The sequence below is a fragment of the Benincasa hispida genome, chromosome 10 (genome assembly GCF_027475165.1).
Source record: "Benincasa hispida cultivar pf3 chromosome 10, pf3_genome.v1.1, whole genome shotgun sequence".
In the NCBI taxonomy this organism is placed as follows: Eukaryota; Viridiplantae; Streptophyta; class Magnoliopsida; order Cucurbitales; family Cucurbitaceae; genus Benincasa; species Benincasa hispida.
Window position 1 is genome coordinate 4,948,921 of NC_143487.1, and position 19,562 is coordinate 4,968,482.

Here is a 19,562-nt window from a genome sequence, read left to right on the forward strand (position 1 = left end):
ATTCATTACCTTCATGTGAATTTTTTCTTGAAGAAAAGATGATTAAAATACATTTTAGTGGAAAAGGTCAAAGAGCCCTTAGAGCTCATACATTCATATCTTTGTGGTCCAATGAATGTAAAAACTACAGGAGGGTAAGAATACTTTATCTCCTTCATAGATGATTATTCGATGCATGGTTACTTATACCTAATGGAACATAAGTATGAAATCCTTGAAAAGTTAAAGGATAATAAGACTGAAGTTGAAAATTTGTTAGGTAAAATGATTATAACATTTTGATTAGATCATGGTGGAGAGTATATGGGACCTTTAATATTAATATTGTTGTTTTCAAAACTTATTAGAGAAATATTTTGTTTTGAAACTTATTAGAGAAATATTGTTGTTTTGGGATTTCGAGGCTAGAAGTCGAGGGTTGAGGATTCGACTAATGTAGAGGTCGAACGTTGAGAACTCGACAAACAGAGAAAAATATGGAAACAATACGTAAATTAGGGTTGTCGAGGATTGAAGTTTCGACATACATAAGTCGAAACTTCAACCCTCGATAAGGAAAAGGAAATCTTGCTAATTTTGTAATGAGGATCTTGCTCTAGAAGGGAATCTCGCTAATTTTGTATATTAGGTTGTCGAAGGTTGAAGTTCTGGCATACATAAGTTGAAACTTCAACCCTCGACAAGGAAGATAAGTGGGTGAAGCAGATTATAAGAGAGAGAGAGATTGTAGGAGAGAGCGAGATTGAAAGCGAGATTGTAGGAGAGAGCGAGATTGAGAGAGAGATAGATTGAAAGCGAGACTGTAAGAGAGAGCGAGATTGTGAGCGAGAGCGAAATTGAGTCTGCCACATAGATTAAACGGCCAACCAATCAGCTGACGTGGTCTGCCACATGGAAATCGTCTTCACTTTATTTACTTTCCATAAGTCTGAAAAAATGCATATATATCACTAAGTTGCCCTTGCTTTGATTCCATGCATTCATTGACGCATTCATGCCCCTCTGCCATAGACTTAATGCCTTTTCAACCACCCTAAACCCCTGGGTCGAGTGTTCAACACTCGATCTACATCCTTTTAAACCACCATCCTCTTCATTTTTCCTCAATCACTCCCTCGATAATTTTTGAAGACTCACTGCCCTTGATTTTGCTCACTCTTCTCCCCTTGATTTGCTCGCTGAAAATATGCAATTGTATAAAGGAATGATTTGTCAAGACAAGAAAATGCTACAACACGTGGTCAAATGTTTTGCTATAAAGTGTCACGCACCATACGAGGTTGTTGAATCTACATCGATGATTTGGACAGTTCGGTGTAAGAAGTGGGAGGAAGGTTGCAAGTGGAGACTTCGTGCAATAAAAAAAAATCGCATGGCTTGTTCGAGATCACTAAGTATGATGAGCAACATACATGTTTTTATTCATAATTAAGTCAAAGTCACGTGCAATAGGATTCATCAATGATTGCACTGAAGTTCTGTGACACTGTAAGAGAAAAACCATCTATCAGCATGGCACAACTGCAGTCCGACATTAAATCAAAGTTTGGATATCGTGTTCTTTACCATAGGGTATGGGAGGGAAAAAGAAAAGCGTTGGCTAAAGTATTCGGTGATTGGGATGAGTCTTACAAATTGTTGCCTAGGTGGTTATATATGGTTAAACAGACCAATCTCGGAACATGAGTAGAGTGAAGAGTTAAAGAAATGCTTACTGAAGGCCATGTTATCCTAACTTCTGTATTTTGGGCATTTGGTCCTTGTATATAAGCTTTTAATAAATGTCGGCCGATCATTCAGATAGATGGTACACACTTGTACGACAAATATAGAGGAAAACTGTTGATTGCTACATCAGTTGACTCGAACGACCATCTACTTCCACTTGCATTTGCCATTGTTGATGAAGAGTCCGCAGACTCATGGGGATGGTTCTTGAAACCCTGAGAGAAATTGTAACACACGAAGAGGTGTGTTTAATTTCAGATCGACATGCTAGTATAATTGTAGCAGTGAACAACCCAACAAATGGTTGGACGAGACCGAAATGTCACCATCGTTTCTGCTTACGACATATCGTCAGCAACTTTAATAAAAAGTATAAATTTAATTCATTGAAAAATTATGTTTATCATGTCGGGTGTCAGTTTCAAATTCGAAAGTTCAACAAAGCAATTGAAGATATCAAAGGAATAAATCAAAGCTGTCTGAGTTTTTTTTTTTACAACATTAGTTTAGAGCAATGGACTCAAGCACATGATGGAGGATTCAGATATGGGTGGATGAAGACAAATCTATCATAGTGCATAAATGGAGTCCTCAAAGGAGCTCGAATGTTGCCTATAAATGCTCTTGCTCAAATAACATTCTTCAAATGCGTGAACTATTTAGAGAAAAGAAGAGAATAAATAAGGGATGCATTGGAAAGTCAAGATAAATACACCCGGCAATATTATTTATATATATATATTTTTTATTAATAATTTATTTCAAACATATTTTATAATATTAAGTGGAGTAAAAATCCAGGTATGCACACGACAAAATAAATAAATTGTTGCACGATCTAGTAAACATGAAGTAGGTATGAAGGTGTGTTTCATGTGAAGACCGGACATTATAGTCTCAATGCCAAAGGAGGAAACGTTCAAATATTGAGGCTAAACAGGTCCGAGCGGTACTGTTCATGTAACAAGTGGCAAGCATTCGGCATTCCATGCTTGCATTTTATGGCCGTTTGTTCACATTTTAACATGAACTACACAGATTTTATTGAGGATTACTACAAACTGTCAACGTATGCTGAATGTTACTCTCCTCAATTTCAACCTGTACCGCATGAAGATTACTGGATCACGCACCCTAATATGCCCGTCTTACATCCTGATCCATCGTTGTTGAGAAAACCTGGTAGACCGAAAAGTTCACGTTATCACAACGAGATGGATTGGACAGAACCAGCCACTCGACAACGATGTGGATTTTGTAACCAGTTAGGACATAATCGAAGGAAGTGTCCTTCATTACTAAGACGGGCTCCAGATAGTTAGGGATTGAAAAATAAATAATTTTGTTATTATATATTCATTTTAGTGTATATTCAATTTTTTAATAATTTATTGTATATTTATTATAATTTATTGTATATTCAATTTTTTTTTATAATAATCTATTGTATATTCAATTTTTTTTTTTATTGTAATCAATAAAGTTTTACATTATTCTTTACCCTCACACTTTTCTCTACTATTCAATTATAGTCAATTTTAATATTTTTTTTTCCAGATCATGGCTTTAAACCCAAGACCTGTTGATCCCGATGTTTTGTACGACCAGTCCATTCATCGATCATATGTTGTATGGCGAGATCGTACTACTGGAGAAATATCTTGCAGACGTCGAGAGGCAGTTCTCCAGCATGCACTATTCCGCTCCACCCTCGAATACTACCGCTACTGCACACATCTGGATTCTATGGGGTTGTCCAGATTAGGATTTATTCAGTTGGACTGGCATCTGATCACAGCCTTGGTCGAGAGATGGAGGCCCGAGACGCATACATTCCATATGTCTGTTAGAGAGTGCACTATCACTCTACACGACATAGAAGTGTTGTTGGGGTTACCTGTTGACGGTGAGTCGGTCACCGGAGTGATGTATGATGACTGGTTAGAAGTTTGTCAACTGTACCTCAGGTGCGACCCTACCTGCCGACAAGATTAAAGAATCGAGGTTAAGTTTAATATGGTTAGAAACACAATTTCGTGAGCTCACAGATGATGCAGACGAGGAAACCGTCATAAGATATGCGCGAGCATATATACTACAAATGATGGGTGGAAGTCTGTTTTCAGATAAATCAAGTCATTTTGTTCACTTGATGTTCCTGCCACTGTTAGCTAACCTCCATGATGCGGGGCGATATTCATGGGGTGGAGCATGCTTGGCATGGTTGTATAGACAACTATGTAAAGCAACAAGACCTGAGGTTCGAGAGATAGCTGGGCCTCTCATACTTTTGCAACTATGGGCTTAGGAGCGATTTCCAACAATGGCTCCACAGCTACATCATGTTAATGACGCTCAGTTAGTTGGACGAGCCTACGGTTCTCGGTATGTTGTTTTAATTCAATTTAATTTTTATATCACTGATCTAGTTAATTTAAATTCTAAATTATCAATTTAAAAATTTAGGTGGAGAGACAAATTTTGTGTGACTAGGACAGCCACACATGTAGTCAACTAGTATAGATACATGTTTGATTTGCTTCAACCTGAACAGGTACATTACACTAAACCTAATTGATTATTTTATTCACATTTTTATTGTATTTGTCTTTAATATTCTCTAATATAATATTTTGTGTTTCAGGTTATTTGGGAGCCGTACAAAATTATTGTGTATACTTTGCCTATTTTTTGTACGAATAGTCAAAACATATGGCGGACGACGAGTCATCTCATATGTTTTCACATTGGTGACTGGCATCTTCATGACAGGGTGATGAGACAATTCGGTTTTCAGTAGGATATCCCATCGCCTTGTAATACTGAACCCGTACTGCATGATATTGACCTAAGGACTGGAGATTGGTCCGAAAAAAGTTGGACATTTGGTAGTGCGACGGCACTATCGTGCAAGGTTTATTGCAGTGGGGGTTTCTCTTGAACAGTTTGACACAGATGTCACTCTATAATATATTCATTGGTATGATAATATCACAAGGCGTTACGTCACTCGTCTGAGAGCAGCTGTGGGTCATCTGGTAAATAAATGAATATTATCTATTTTTTTAATTTAAATTTATTTTAAATATTTTCTAATTGTTTTATAATTCACAGAGATCGAACAATAGTAGACTCCGTGAGGCTGCGAATGATCCGAACCAGGTTCTTGCTATATGTAGTGATAACCAAAGCTATATGGAGGAAATTAATTATATGTACGATATACCTATTGTTCCTCCACCAACTCCTAGACGTAGAGGACCTGTTCGGGAAGAGGATGAGTTTGATGAGGTTGCACATAATGTGGAAGAGTTGCCCCCTATGACGCAGACGCAGAGTCAAACTGATCATGTTAGTCCGATGATGATGATGCCAACATTTGGTTCAGGACATTATAACTCAGAGGCTGGTCCTTCGTCTTCATACGTGCATGGACATGGTCGGGGTCGTGGAGAGCATAATGAATATTTATATTATGAAGCGCCTGCAGAGGTACCAGAGCAACATCAAGAAGAACCCGAGCAACCTCAAGTTCGAAGTTGACGACGACAACCAGCTCGAAATCGACGACGTCCGTCTTGTGGGACACATTGATTTTTATAATTATTTTTATATAAATGAGATATTTAATTTACATTTTTTATTTTTATAAGTTATTATTATTTTTAATTTATTCTTTTTAGAGTTTAAATAAAATAATAAATATTTTTAATTTTTTTTTATAAAATGGATTTTTTTTAAAGAAAAGAATAAAGGATTAGAAAGAAGAATGTGGAATGTGTAATAATTAAAAAGGAAAAAAAAGGGAAATTTGTACGGTATTCTCGCTCTCTATCAAAATCTCGCTATCGCTCTCGATCACGCTCATACTCTCGCTCTCTCAAACTCTCGCTGTCTCTCATAATCTCGCTCTCGAATTTGATTAGCTCGTTAGCGGCAAAAAGAAAGAGATTCATTAGCTCGTTATTTAGTCAAAGATGACAAAATCCGTTTGAAAACAACAATATTTTTCTAAAAAAAAGGAAGGTCTAGGGTTGAAAATTCGACCCTTGACTTATTTAAAACAACAATGTTTTTACAAATAGTTTGAAAACAACAATATTTTCCTAAATAGTTTCTAAAAGTACAATATCCTTTTAATTTTTCCGAGTACATGGATTTAACTTTCAAAGACTATATGATAGAAAATGAAATCCAATCCCAATAAAAATATTATAATAATTATTAATTTTTATTTCCTCCTCCTCATCATTATTTTCGTAATTTAAGCATAAAGATTTTAGAGTGATAGAAAGTATTTATACAAGGGAAGGAGACAAAAAAATTAAGAGTATCCATGGTATTAAATTTATGTTTACACGTCGATATTTCTACGTTTCCATGGATTCAACATCGACATGAAGAGTGAATCATTATTTTCATTATATTGAACAAAAAAAAACTATGAAAAACAAAAAAAATTAGCATCAAGATGTCATTACTATAAATATAATGTATATAATAGACATGTTAATTTGTTTGAAAATCATAAAATATTATTTACTAATTAAATTTATTTTATTTTTATACTTTTTCTAAAAATATCTATTGAAATCGACATTTTTATTTTATCAATATTTTCATCAAAACTTCTATAAAATTAAGACAATTTTCATTAATACCTACATTTTAAACCTTATCCCATGAAAATCAGACGGGGGTGAATAATTTGATAAAGGGTCATGATTACGTGGCATACACGTACCGCGGAGGGTAGGCCAAAGTCAAACGGTCAGTTTGAAACGTAGGAAGAGGAAGGCTATAATAAAGAAACTAAAAAAGAAAAAAAAATATACATTATATATAATAATAATAATCTTATATAATGTCATAGTCCATCTTCTGCTACGGCTTTTCCTCTCATTTTCCTCCGCCCCCTTCAAACTTTCCTCTTAGATTCTCATCTCTCTCTCACCAAAAGCAAAACCCAGCCAGAGCAGCAGCAGCATGCCGAAGAAATGGAAGCGAGTCGGAATCCCTAGCTGCTCAATCTGCCGAATTCACTACGACGAAGATTCTCGAGCCCCTCTTCTTCTTCAATGCGGCCATACTTTCTGCAAACACTGTCTCTCTCAAATTATTGCTCCAACCCCACCTAAACCATCTCTCACATGTCCCAAATGCCGCCATGTGTCTACCATCGGCAATTCTGTGCTCTCTCTTCCCAAGAATTTCGCTATACTACCCATGATCTCTTCTGCCTCCGTTTCTCACTCTGCTGAGGTTAGCGATAGCGATGACGACGATGCTGGAGCCGATGAGGATGGGGTTGATGAGTCTGACCGGGGGCGGAGGAGTTCCGGCTGCCACGGGTGTGGAGAGGGGTTTGGGGACCATGAATTGAAGTTGGTGAGGAAGATCGATGGAGGGAAGAGGGAGGAAATGGAGCTTTGGTTTGCTTGGTTGAGGTCTAGAGTCGGTGGATGTCGGCATAGAGTGGTGGTGAGACGGGTGAGGATGGGGAATGTTGGGGATTTGGATTGGGTGGAGAAGCAGCTGGAGAAGCTGAGGCGTGCGTCGATGTGGTGCAGGAATGTATGTTCCTTTCTTGGAGTGCTGAAGGTGGAGGATTATCTTTGCATTGTTATGGACTGGTTCCCTGGGTCGGTTCAGTCGGAGATGCAGCGGAGTGGCGGCCGCCTCACTCTCGAGCAAATTCTCAGGTGATCCTTCTCCTCGTCTTATATCGTGTTTGAGTTTGGTTTTATTTTGTTGGACTTTTTTACTTGTGGACCTCTACTTTATAATTTCTTTTAGCTTGGGGAAAGCTTGGGTTTAATATCCAGATTCACCAAAAGTATTGTGCTGCCGCAACTTCTATCCCTCCGAACTCGCGAATTTGGTGCTCATCTCGTTGTTCTGGCTTGTGAAGGATCGGGAAGTTCTGTATTCCTTAGAAGCACAAATCTGCTGTGTTCTGTTTACAAAGCTGCTCAGACTTGATCACTTGCCAGATCGCCATCAATACGCAATTTGAAAACTATCGTGTTCGTTCTGGATTTTTATTTTCCTGGGAATATATTTGGCTACAAGGATAGGTTACCTTGACACGTCCCATTAGATGGAATTGTTATTGCTTTCCTCTGTTCGAATCGCAATTATTACTTTTTTGGATAAGAAACAACTTCGCTGATCAAATGAAATACAAGAAATGGAAAAAGTCTCAACCAATGCTAAGGAAGTTACACGAGAAAATTTCCAATCAGCAAGTAGAGAAGTCCGTCATTATGATTAGAAGGTTTAGACAACAGGGACAAAGACATAGCTATGAAATCAACGCACAATCCCCCAAAGTAGAGAAGAATCTCTCTCTCTTTCTTTCTGAAGAAGACTTTGTTCTTTCTTTCTAGCCACAAGGTTCATAAAAACACTAGGATGAAACTAACCACGATGTTTTAGCCTTAGTCTTACAAGGATGCAGACTACTGGTGGTGTTGGAGTATTTCCAAAGCAGGAGGCCGTCAGGTGGTGATGAGTGAATGTCCTTGACTATTTGGTTCCACTGTCGTCTTTACACATGATACATCGGTTGAGAAAAGGACAACTTTTTTGAGCAGGAAACTTAGAAACGGACAACTTTTAGAATTCCTTCCTTGAACCTTATTACTGCTGTTCATAGTTACTGCAAAAAGTTTCCAAATGAAAACTTCTCACGAAAATTTGGGACAAGATTCCTTCCCAATTCACTTGAAATGATCACAGTCAAGGGGATTAAATTTAGGTCACTCGATAGCTCTTTTGCTGTTGATTTGTAACTAAAGTTCCTAATAGAATTGCTTAGACCCACTTGTCTTATGGGATATCAAGTCAAAGTTTCCACATCAGCGAGGTTTATTTTGTATCGTACATTCTAAAAAGGGAGGTCATATTTTAAATTTCATCGTCACGAGGATCTTTTCTTTTGGAAATCATATAGATTCTAGGGAATTTGAAAGAGAGAGATTCATTGCCCCACCACATGTCCTTGAAGAGTATAATGTTTTTCAAGTCACTCAAGGGATCATAAGGTCTCGCATTCTGTCGATGTCTTTCAAGCAGCGTTTAGAGTGCCTTAGGTTTGTAAGGTTAGACCACCAATGGCCCCAAGGGACTCTATAATTTAGGCACAGTAACTTGCTTTCAGAGCATAAATTCTTCACAATTGAATCTCCAAAGCCATCTTCTCGCCGAGGCCCACAGTTAGAACGAGAAGGTAGTGGTTTTAAATACATAACAATTATTCTGCACATTCTTTGGTGCTTTACATGTAGTTTCTGTCATCCCTCAGCCCCCTAGCACCCGACATTGATACTATGGTTGGTTTAAAGAGTTTTAGTTTCTTCCTTCTGGGATTAAGTTAAAGGATGGAATCCAATTGGACTAATAATTACTTCACGAAAATATCTGATCTTCTGATATCAACTTTTGCAGGTGTGATTATTCTAAAAACTCTTTGCTTCTTGTTGCTATTCTGCTTGCTTGTAATATGTATTTATGAATTCAGATTTGGAGCAGACATTGCACGTGCAGTAGTTGAACTTCATGCAGCTGATGTTTTGTGTATGAATTTGAAACCATCCAATTTTCTCCTGGATGCAAATGGACATGCTGTGGTTTCCGATTATGGGCTTCCATTGATTTTGAAAAAACCTTGTCATAGAGCGGGCATTTTTCCACCAGAACACGAGTCATCAAGACAGCATTGGTGTTTGGAGTGCCTGTTTTTGAGTCCGCATTATAGATCTCCAGAGGCGTGGGAGCCTTTGAAAAGACCATTGCATTTGTTTAGGGATGATGGAATTGGCATATCCACTCAATCTGATGTGTGGAGCTTTGGCTGTGCCCTTGTTGAAATGTGCACTGGTTCCACTCCGTATGTTGCTTTTTAGTTCTTACTTCTTTCACATTTTATGGTCATTTGTATTCTTTTTTACTTCTTCCACATTTTATGGTCACTTGCATTCTTTGCTAATAAAAGATGGGTTCTTCAGGTGGGCTGGTTTGAGTGCAGAAGAAATTTATCGTTCTGTCGTCAAAGAAGGTAAGCTACCTCCACAATATGCAAGTATTGTAGGTGTTGGGATTCCCAGAGAATTATGGAAGATGATTGGTGAATGCCTACAGTACAAGCCGCTGAAAAGACCGACTTTCCATGCAATGCTTGCCATATTTCTTAGACATCTACAAGGGATTCACCGATCTCCTACTAGACCCGTGTGAGTTTCCTCGATTTGTCACAGCACTTTTCTCCTTCTTTTGTAGTACAGAATTATTTGATCATGTAATCACAGCGGATTTTATTACCCTTCCTATTGTTTTTGACTAGTTGAAAATTCTATTTTAGTCCTTTACCCTCTCCTGTGTTGAATCACTCTCAACATCTGTATCTTTTTTCTGGAAATTATACTGGAGCTTCACCACCTCCCACCCCAAAAAAGGGAAAAAAAAACCCAACTTAGAGTTCATCCCAATAATAGTGATTAAAAAAAGAATTAGTATGAGAACACCATGAAAAAGTCTGAAATTTCACAAGGTTAGCCACATTCTAACAATTTTTCATCATCTTGACATTAAATATTCAGGTGGGTTTTTAATCCAAATATTTCATATGAAGGCTTTTACTGCATTTATCTTCAGAGTCCCCTGTTCTGTGTCAAATTTATGGTGGTCTTGATGATAATGGTACTCATAAGGCACATTTCTATGAATTTGGAAGGAAAGAAACAAAAGAGTTCTTTGGGATGAGGAGACATCCTTCTCTTTTTGGTTTTATCAGATAGTTTTTTGTAGCTGTTACTTTGTATGAACTTATATATATATAGTTGGTTTAGCTACAGCTTAGAGCATAGTTTTGATTTAGGCTGATTGGAAAGTCTTCTGTATCTTGCTTAGCTAGGGCCAAGGCTTTCCTAGTCCTCACTTTTGTATGTTTTATTATCATGTTTTCAGTGTAGTAGTTTCTTATCTAGCAAAAAAAAAGTTGATACATTTTGATGCATTTGCTTTGGTGGAATTCAGCGAGGTGGCAAGTTCTCCTCATATTGATAGGCTGGAACAATCCCCTACCTCTGTCTTGGACATCCTTCAGGTTAAAAGCAACCATCTTCATCAACTTGTATCTGAAGGGGATGTTAACGGTGTCAGGTTAGGCTCTTTTGTCATATGGGTTCTCCCATTCTCTTAAGTCTTTTAGGTTCTTTTCTGGCTGTTGAAATCTTCAACTCATTAACCCACATCTGCAGAGATCTTCTTTCCAAATCTGCGTCAGGGAATAATAGCAGCTCTGTCATCTCTCTGCTGGAAGCTCATAATTCTGAAGGACAAACTGCTTTGCATTTGGCATGCAGAAGGGGTTCTCCGGAACTGGTTGATGCAATCTTGGATTATAGTGATGCAGATATAGATTCCCCTGATGAAAATGGGAATCCACCAATAGTGTTTGCTTTAGCTGTTGGATCCGCTGAATGTGTGCGTGCTCTTATCAGGAAATCTGCTAATGGTATGTTTAGGTTGATGGAAGGCTTTAGTCGGTCTGTTGCTCATGTTTGTGCATATTATGGGCAACCTGATTGTATGCGTGTAAGTTGTTACACATCCACCTTTTAGGCAAGTATTGTTTGTTTTCTTTTTTGATATATACTCTCGGACAGTAAGGCTATTGTGGTGATTACAGGAACTACTTCGAGCTGGGGCAGATCCCAATGCAGTTGATGATAATGGTGAATCTGTACTGCATGTGGCTATTGCAAAGAAATTTACTCATTGTGCAATTGTAATTATGGAGCATGGAGGTTGCAAATCAATGGGGTTTCTCAATTCAAAAAACTTAACGTAAGATTGAAACTGTTTTTGTTGTTAAATATTTATAATTGCTTTGCTTTACTCTTTCTTCTTCTTCTTCTTCTTCTTCCTTCGAGTTCAATGAAATGTGGGATGAGGGGATTTGAACTTTTGACCTCTTGATCGAGGTATATCCATTAACTAGTTGAGCTATCCTCTGGTTAGGTTGGTTGCTTTACTGGAGTTTCCCCCTGCCTTGAGATTAGTTGATGTGTGTGATGCTTTAAACATTTCTTTTTTCTTCTCAAATGAAAGCTTTATTTTTTTAATTGTCTTCTTCTTCCCCCTTCCTTTTTGGCAAGTCTGTCCCTTATATAAATTTCTTATTTTCATCGACATGTTTGGTTTTGTATTTAAAAAAAATCAGGGGTGAGCCCCAAAATTTTCTCAAGGGGCAAAATGTTTCCAACTTATTATTTGGGTAACTTTTCAACTCTAAAAATTTGAGTTGCATAAATTCGGAGGAAAACTTTTAAATCATAGCTATTATATATATATTTTTAGTCCACAACAAACCAAGGGGACAACCCCTCCTTCCTTCCTTCTTAGCTCAGCTCTTGAAAGAAATACTTTTCCAATCAACTCAATTTTCCTTTTAAATTGAGAAAACTGAAGTGGCTTTGAAGGATTACTTTAGCATTCATGTTTTGGAGCTTTAATTGTGTGCTTTTCACCAAAACAGCATCCAGAAGCATATATGTTTCAGCATTACTCCTCTTTTTGTAAGGATGCATCTCATGAAATATTTATTATTTAGTTGCTACTTCCTTACCGTGTCCTCTGAAAATAATGAACAATGCAAAGATTCTAATTCTAACATTCTTTCTTGTGCTACTGAATTCTTCTCGGGATATGTGGTCAATATGCAGTGGTCTTGTCCCATAAGCTGTAGTATTCTCCATGATAATAATATAAGTGTGTTGTTTACCAAACATTTTCTATTGTTATCATCAACAGGCCTCTGCATATGTGCATCACATCTTTAAATGTAGATGTTGTTAAGAGGTGGGCTGAACTTGCATCGCCCGAGGAGATTTCTGAAGCTATTGATATACCAAGTTCCACAGGAACAGCTCTATGCATGGCAGCTGCTCTTAAGAAAGACCGTGAGATAGGTAAACTGGTTACAGGGATTTCTCTAACCATGTTCTTCAGCCTTTTCCTTATCTGATTCCTTCTGCAATGCGTAGGAGGCAAGGCATAACAGTAGAAGTGGTTCTGACACCTATGTTTCATCTAACCTAGAAATAAAATTACCACGGAAACTTTACTACTAAAACTGCTGGATACACCCTTGGGTTTCTTTGATGATCATATTTTTCACGAGAAACATAAATTTCATGCACCATTGTAAGTTTGGTGGTGATGCAATGTGATTATTAGTTTACGGAAATGTCATAAACAAATATCTTCAACCTATTCATATGACATCTATTCTTATTCTTGTTTAAAAACAATTTTTTTTTCTCCCTATAATAACTCACAAATGACTCCATTATCTCACAATTCCGATGCTTGACCCTGATGTACCTTCTAAGAATGGTTCCACGGAGGATGATACTCATGAAAAGATTTAAAAACTGATGATCCCATTGACACTGGAGTACACAAGGAGGGCATTGGAGTAAGCGAATGAGTGCTTGGTTTGCTTTTGGACTGATGACTACCATGCGCATTCCCTAGTTGTACCACATGTTAGAGTGGAATCTGTTTTAGTCACATGCAGTATTGCTTAATCTTCATTAAAAGTAAACCTTTTCCTCTATTTACGCTTTTTATATGGTGTAAGCGCGATGACACATTTCCAATGCTAATTTCCTAATTGAAAATGCTTGATTATGGTACGAAGATTTAGTATCAAATCAATTCCCCCCCCCCCCCCCCCCCCCCCTACTTTTGTTGCTATCTGACTTCCTTGTTTGCTATTCACTGTAGAGGGAAGAGAACTTGTTAGAGTTCTGCTCAAGGCTAAAGCTGACCCAGCAGCCCAAGATCCCCAACAATGTCGAACAGTTCTGCATACAGCTGCCATGGCTAACGATATAGAATTGGTGAAGGTGATATTACAATTTTATTCGTTTGCTTGTCATAATTTATTGCATGATTGCAGGAGACTGGCAAAACTTGGTAGCTCAAAATTGCTAATGTTACCCTTTTTTTTATTTTTATTTTTATTTTTTATTTTTGTTATTAGATTATTCTTGATGCTGGAGTGGATGTAAATATCAGAAACTTACACAACACAATACCTCTTCATTTGGCACTGGCAAGAGGTGCAAAGCCATGTGTTCAATTACTCTTGTCTGCTGGAGCAGACTGTAATTTACAGGTTGGCCTTCTCTATGTTTTACTAAACGGTATTTAATGTGATTGAATAGAACCCCAAACGATGTTTCAAAAGATTATGTTGTACTTGAGAACTGTAGAAATGATCAGTAGCCAACAGCTAGCATATAGTAGAGAAACAGTAAATTTTCAAAAGGTCCTGAAAGTAGAAACTGATTTGCAATGAGACAGAAAGGGATGAAAACAAGGAAAACATGCCGTATTAAGAGTTCATTATGGATAACAAAGTGACTTCGGAAACAAAAATTACATAAAGGACGTAGGAAAAAGGTTAGCTTTTTCTCTTGTAACTACCTTTGTTGAATGAAAAATTCTAGAATGGAACGTAAGAATATATGAGGATCTTCTAAATGGCCTTTCAAGTCAGAAATTTTTAGGAGGGTGAGAGATGAAACGGAACTTGTTAGGTGCAGGATCCAACATGTGAAAGTGTTCTAATGGCCAATAATAGGGAGAAACTTTCATCATTTGCACTGACAATGATGACAGAATGGGGTAAAAATTATTCTCAATGACAATAGGTTCCATCAAAATTGAGCGGAGAGGGATAGGGATTACCGACGTGGGTTACTTAGAACAGAAGAAGAGAAGATAGAGGAGAATAAAAGAAGTAGAAGTTTGGTACGGAGTGAGGAAGAGAGGACTTGATGAGTTGAATAATGAGAAATTTAATGAAGTTATGTAGAAGAAACTTTGTAATCACAAGATCATATTTTTCATCTTAATCCATAAGACATTTGTGGTGCATTGAGGAACAAGTGAATGAAGCTGTCACATCGAATCTTTTTGTTGGAGGAATCCGTGCTCAGGTGCAGTAATGGGGAGGTTGTGAGACAGTGTCTCTGGATACAGGATAAAGTTCTACTGGAGATTTTACCGTTAGATTTGTGTGCGTAGATTTGACGTCATCCCTTCATATTGAGGATGGTTGAAGATAACTTGCGGACAATGCCCTTAACATAGTTAACGGATGGTCCCTTTTTCCCATATAAATACTTCTAACTTTTTGTGTATTTCCATCTTGAAGTTTTTTGGTGGACATGCTTCCAGCCACCTGATAAAACTTTTTTGGGTGATTGTAATCAGGATGATGATGGTGACAATGCCTTCCATATAGCAGCAGATGCAGCAAAGTTCATACGCGAATGTCTTGAATGCATATTATTGATACTAAAATATCCAGGTGCTGCTATTGGCGTAAGGAACCACAGGCAAGTGTTGTGATTATACAGTTATTTTATATAATATTTTCTAAGAGAACTTTTAAGAGCCACTACTTTTTTCTTCAAGTAAAGTATCTTCATTTTCATTTTATTTTTCTCATCTAGAATATATCATATAATTGATGTACGTGTGATAACTCACTTTAGGTTGTATTAATTTAATTTATCAATGTCCTTTTTAATGGTTGCAAAATAGTGGCAAGACATTTTGTGACTTGTTGGAAGCCCTACCTCGGGAATGGATTTTTGAAGAGCTTATGGATGGACTAGCAGAGAAGGGTATTCATTTGTCCCCAACGATGTGAGTGAAGTTCCACTATACTGATCTTTACATTGCAGAATTTATGCAGTCATTGAGTTCATTGTCTGACATGAACTTTGCGCCCCCCCTAGATTTCAAGTGGGCGATTGGGTGAAATTCAAAAGATGTGTGGCAAATCCTGCATATGGTTGGCAAGGTGCAGGACCCAGGAGTGTTGGATTTGTGCAGGGTTCCCATAGTGGTGATGGTCTTTCTGTATCATTTTGCTCCGGTGTTGCACATGTTTTGGCAGATGAGATCATCAAAGTCATTCCTATGGATAGGGGACAGCTGGTGCAACTTAAACCTGACGTGAGAGAGCCAAGGTTAGATGTTTTGTTGCTTTACTAATTGATAAAAGTTCAACTTGATGTACAGGCTTTCTTTATATTCCTCGTTTGAAATTAATGTTGATAATGTTAAGGTGCTACTGTACTAGGGCACTACATTGCCAGGATGTCCTATTCAATCGCTAAACAGATAATGTAGCATTTCATCTGGTGGCACATGATATATATCCCCTTCCATATCACGTTACAACTTACAACTTCTCCATTTTATTGACTGCCTTGTGCTATGCATTTTTTTTAAAAAAATTATTTATTCATTTATTTTTTAATTTTTAATTGATCAATGAAACTTCTCTTAACCCCCCAAAAAAGGTTTCATCAAGTGTGGATATAATTCTTATCAGGTTTAAGTTGCTTGGACAATCACGTGACAGCATTGGAACTGTCTTGTGTATTGATGATGAAGAAGGAATTATACGAATTGGATTTACTGGTGCATCTAGAGGATGGCAAGCTGACCCTGCAGATTTTCAAAGGCTTCAAGAATTCAAAGTTGGCGATTGGATCCGTGTACGTTATACTGTGCCTGCTGCAAAACATGGCTTTGGAGCTGTAACTCCAGGAAGTATTGGCGTTGTGTATGGTATCAGGCCAGACTGTAGCTTGCTGATAGAATTCTGCTATTTGCCTAGCCCTTGGCTTTGTGAACCTGAGGAGATTGAACCTGTTGTCCCCTTCAAGGTGAGTGCTTCATTCTCCCGATTTTGTTATGGTTTAGATTTGAACTGAGCCTCATTTCTTTTATCCTTGGTGAATTTGCTGTGTTTATTTCCTTGTAGATTGGAGACCAAGTATGTGTTAAACGCTCTATATCTGAACCTAGATTCCCTTGGGATGGCGAGACACATAATAGCGTTGGAAAAGTTAGTGATATTGAAAGTAATGGTCTCTTAATAATTGACCTACCACATCGGAATGGACCATGGAAAGTAGATCCATCTGACATGGAGAAGGTGGACAAATTTAAGGTATTTTCTTTTAGGGAAAGTCATCACATAAACACTGGCACTTGTGTCAAGCATGAGCGTTCACCTGATATTCTTTTTGCTTCTGCACAAACAGGTCGGTGACTGGGTTAGGGTGAAAACATCTGTACCCTCTCCAAAATATGGGTGGGATGACGTACCCCGAAGCAGCATTGGAATAATTTTTTCCTTAGAAGAGGATGGAGATGTAGATGTAGCATTCTGCTTCAGGAGTAAAACTTTTCCTTGCTCTGTTACCGACATTGAGAAGGTGCCACCTTTTGAAGTGGGACAAGAGGTTCATATCCTCCCGTCTGTTACTCAGCCATTACTTGGGTGGTCAGATGAAACACCAGCCTCTTCGGGAAAAATTGAAAGAATTGATATGGATGGAACTCTAAATGTTAGTTCTCATACATAATTTTTCTCCCGGAGTTTACATTTTTTTTTTAGATAGAGATATTGAACTTTAAAAATGTTATTTTAAGTTACTTTTATTATTATTATTATTTTTCAGGTGAGAGTATCTGGAAAGAAAAAACTGTGGAGAGTCGCTCCGGGTGATGCAGAAAAGCTATCAGGATTGGCAGTGGGTGATTGGGTTAGAATGAAGCAGTGTTTGGGAACAAAATCAAATTATGAGTCCAACAATACTGGGAAGGAAAATATAGCAGTAGTTTACAGTATACAAGATTACTCTTATTTAGAATTGGCGTGTTGTTTTCATGAAGGGAAATTATTTGTACACTGCACAGAAGTGGAAAAAGTTTCTCCAATAAAAATTGGCCAGTATGTGCATTTCCGTGCTGGATTGGCTAAACCGAGATGGGGATGGAGAGGCGCTAATCCGAATTCAAGGGGTGTTGTGACTGCTGTAAATGCTAATGGAGAAATAAGAGTTTCATTGTTCGGCTTGTCCGGATGGTGGAGAGGAGATCCGGCAGATTTTGAGGTAGAGCAAATGTATGCTGTGGGTGAATGGGTGAAATTAAAAGAAGACGATACCGATGGACGGAAATCATTGCCAACTGGGAGTATTGGTGTTGTACAAGGATTAAGTTATCATGAAAATGAATGGGACGGTTCTGTTCTGGTAGGATTCTGCAGAGAACCAGAATTGTGGGTGGGACATACTTCAAAACTTGAAAAGATGGAAAGATTTTATATTGGTCAGCATGTGAAGGTGAAATCTTCTGTAACAAATCCACGTTTTGGGTGGTCGGGCCACTCTCATGCCAGCATTGTCTCGATAACAGCAATCGATGCAGATGGCAAAATTAAAGTATCTTCTCCATCTGCTCAAAAGCCATGGACACTTGATCCATCAGAAGTTGTTTTAGTAGAGGAAGAGCAACTCAAAATTGGAGACTGGGTGAAGGTGAAGCCATCTATTGTAATGCCTGTGTACCATTGGGGGGACGTTTCTCGTCAGAGTGTTGGGGTGATCCACAAAATGGAGGATGGGGAGCTTTGGGTTGCCTTTTGCTTTATGGAGCAGCTGTGGATGTGCAAGGACTCGGAGATGGAGAAGGTGAGACCCTTTAGAGTCGGCGACATGGTGCGATTTCGAGAAGGATTAAAAATCCCTAGATGGGGATGGGGAATGGAGACACATGCTAGTAAAGGGCAAGTAGTAGGTGTTGATGCAAATGGAAAAGTAAGAGTTAAGTTCAGGTGGAGGGAAGGACGCCCTTGGATTGGGGACCCTGCTGACCTTGTTCTTGATGATACTACTTGATCTTTGATTCAGGACCCTAAATTTAAAGGTCTGCATACTAATTCAACGCTTCGGTAGAGAATGATCCCCAAGTGGGACTTTGGGATACTGAGGCAATTCGTAGATTCGAAACGGCGCGTTACGCCACGTACAGTAGTGTGTGGAGTATTGCTCGTAAATGCTTTGGAGAATTGCAGTTGGAGATGAAGATGTGGACCGTTGGTTGCAAGAAACAAAGGACCAATGCCCCTTTTGGTGTGGCGGCATATCATCTATCGATAAGGTCTCTTTTTATATATCGTTGTGCTTGTAGATAAAGTTGAGTTATATAAAGAAATGCTTTTAGTTATCTGAGAGGGCTGATATATTATTTACATATGTACATATAATTTTCCAGTCATTATATATACTAATGTTTTATTATTCGTCTAGTGTGTTTTTGCATCTATGGTTCCTTTTGAAAAAGTGATATTAGAATTTCTCAACTCCCAAATAAAAAAAGGAAAGAAAAGAAAAGAAAAGAAAAAGAAGGTATTTGTTGGCTGCGTTTGGATTATGTTTTCATGGTAGCATGCTGAAGTATGTAAAGATCCACATATTTCTTCTACTGAATGGTCAATGGTTGTTCGTTCAGAAGCTAGTGTAAAACAATTCACCATATCCACTTGTCTATTAAATACAAACACACTTCTTCTTTCATTGAAGTTCGAATAATCGAGTCTTAATTTTGAAATTTGTAACGAATTAATTATAATAATTAGTTGATATAGTTAAAAATTTGTACCAATTTATATAAATTACAAATACTAAATTGTAATTAATAAAAACTGAATATTGATATTAGTGAAATCTTTTGGTCTTAATTGTTACCAATTTGAAAATATGGAGTAAGATCAATTGTGTGTTCGGTCAAGAGTGTTTTAGATTGATTTTCTAACTGTTTTTTACTATATGCTAATATATATATATATATATAATATACAGTAAATTTTATATTAAATCTAATAGACAACATTGTTGGTTCTTTATTGTTGACAAATTTGGTTATATATTTGATTTCTTAAAATTTTTTGA

At 37.6% G+C, this 19,562-nt stretch overlaps 1 protein-coding gene across 1 annotated transcript; it reads left to right on the top strand.

The window, feature by feature from the left end:
* Window positions 1–6,559: 6,559 nt before the first annotated feature.
* On the top strand, window positions 6,560–18,919 carry LOC120088360 (E3 ubiquitin-protein ligase KEG-like). The gene is made up of 16 exons (XM_039045587.2): window positions 6,560–7,430; window positions 9,251–9,619; window positions 9,738–9,962; window positions 10,765–10,890; window positions 10,989–11,325; window positions 11,420–11,577; window positions 12,544–12,701; window positions 13,522–13,643; window positions 13,781–13,915; window positions 15,019–15,143; window positions 15,352–15,456; window positions 15,549–15,782; window positions 16,151–16,487; window positions 16,586–16,774; window positions 16,869–17,174; window positions 17,289–18,919. The coding sequence occupies exons 1-16, from the start codon at window positions 6,715–6,717 to the stop codon at window positions 18,507–18,509; spliced, it is 4,863 nt and encodes a 1,620-aa protein (XP_038901515.1). The 5' UTR covers window positions 6,560–6,714; the 3' UTR covers window positions 18,510–18,919.
* The last annotated feature ends 643 nt before the right edge of the window (window positions 18,920–19,562 follow it).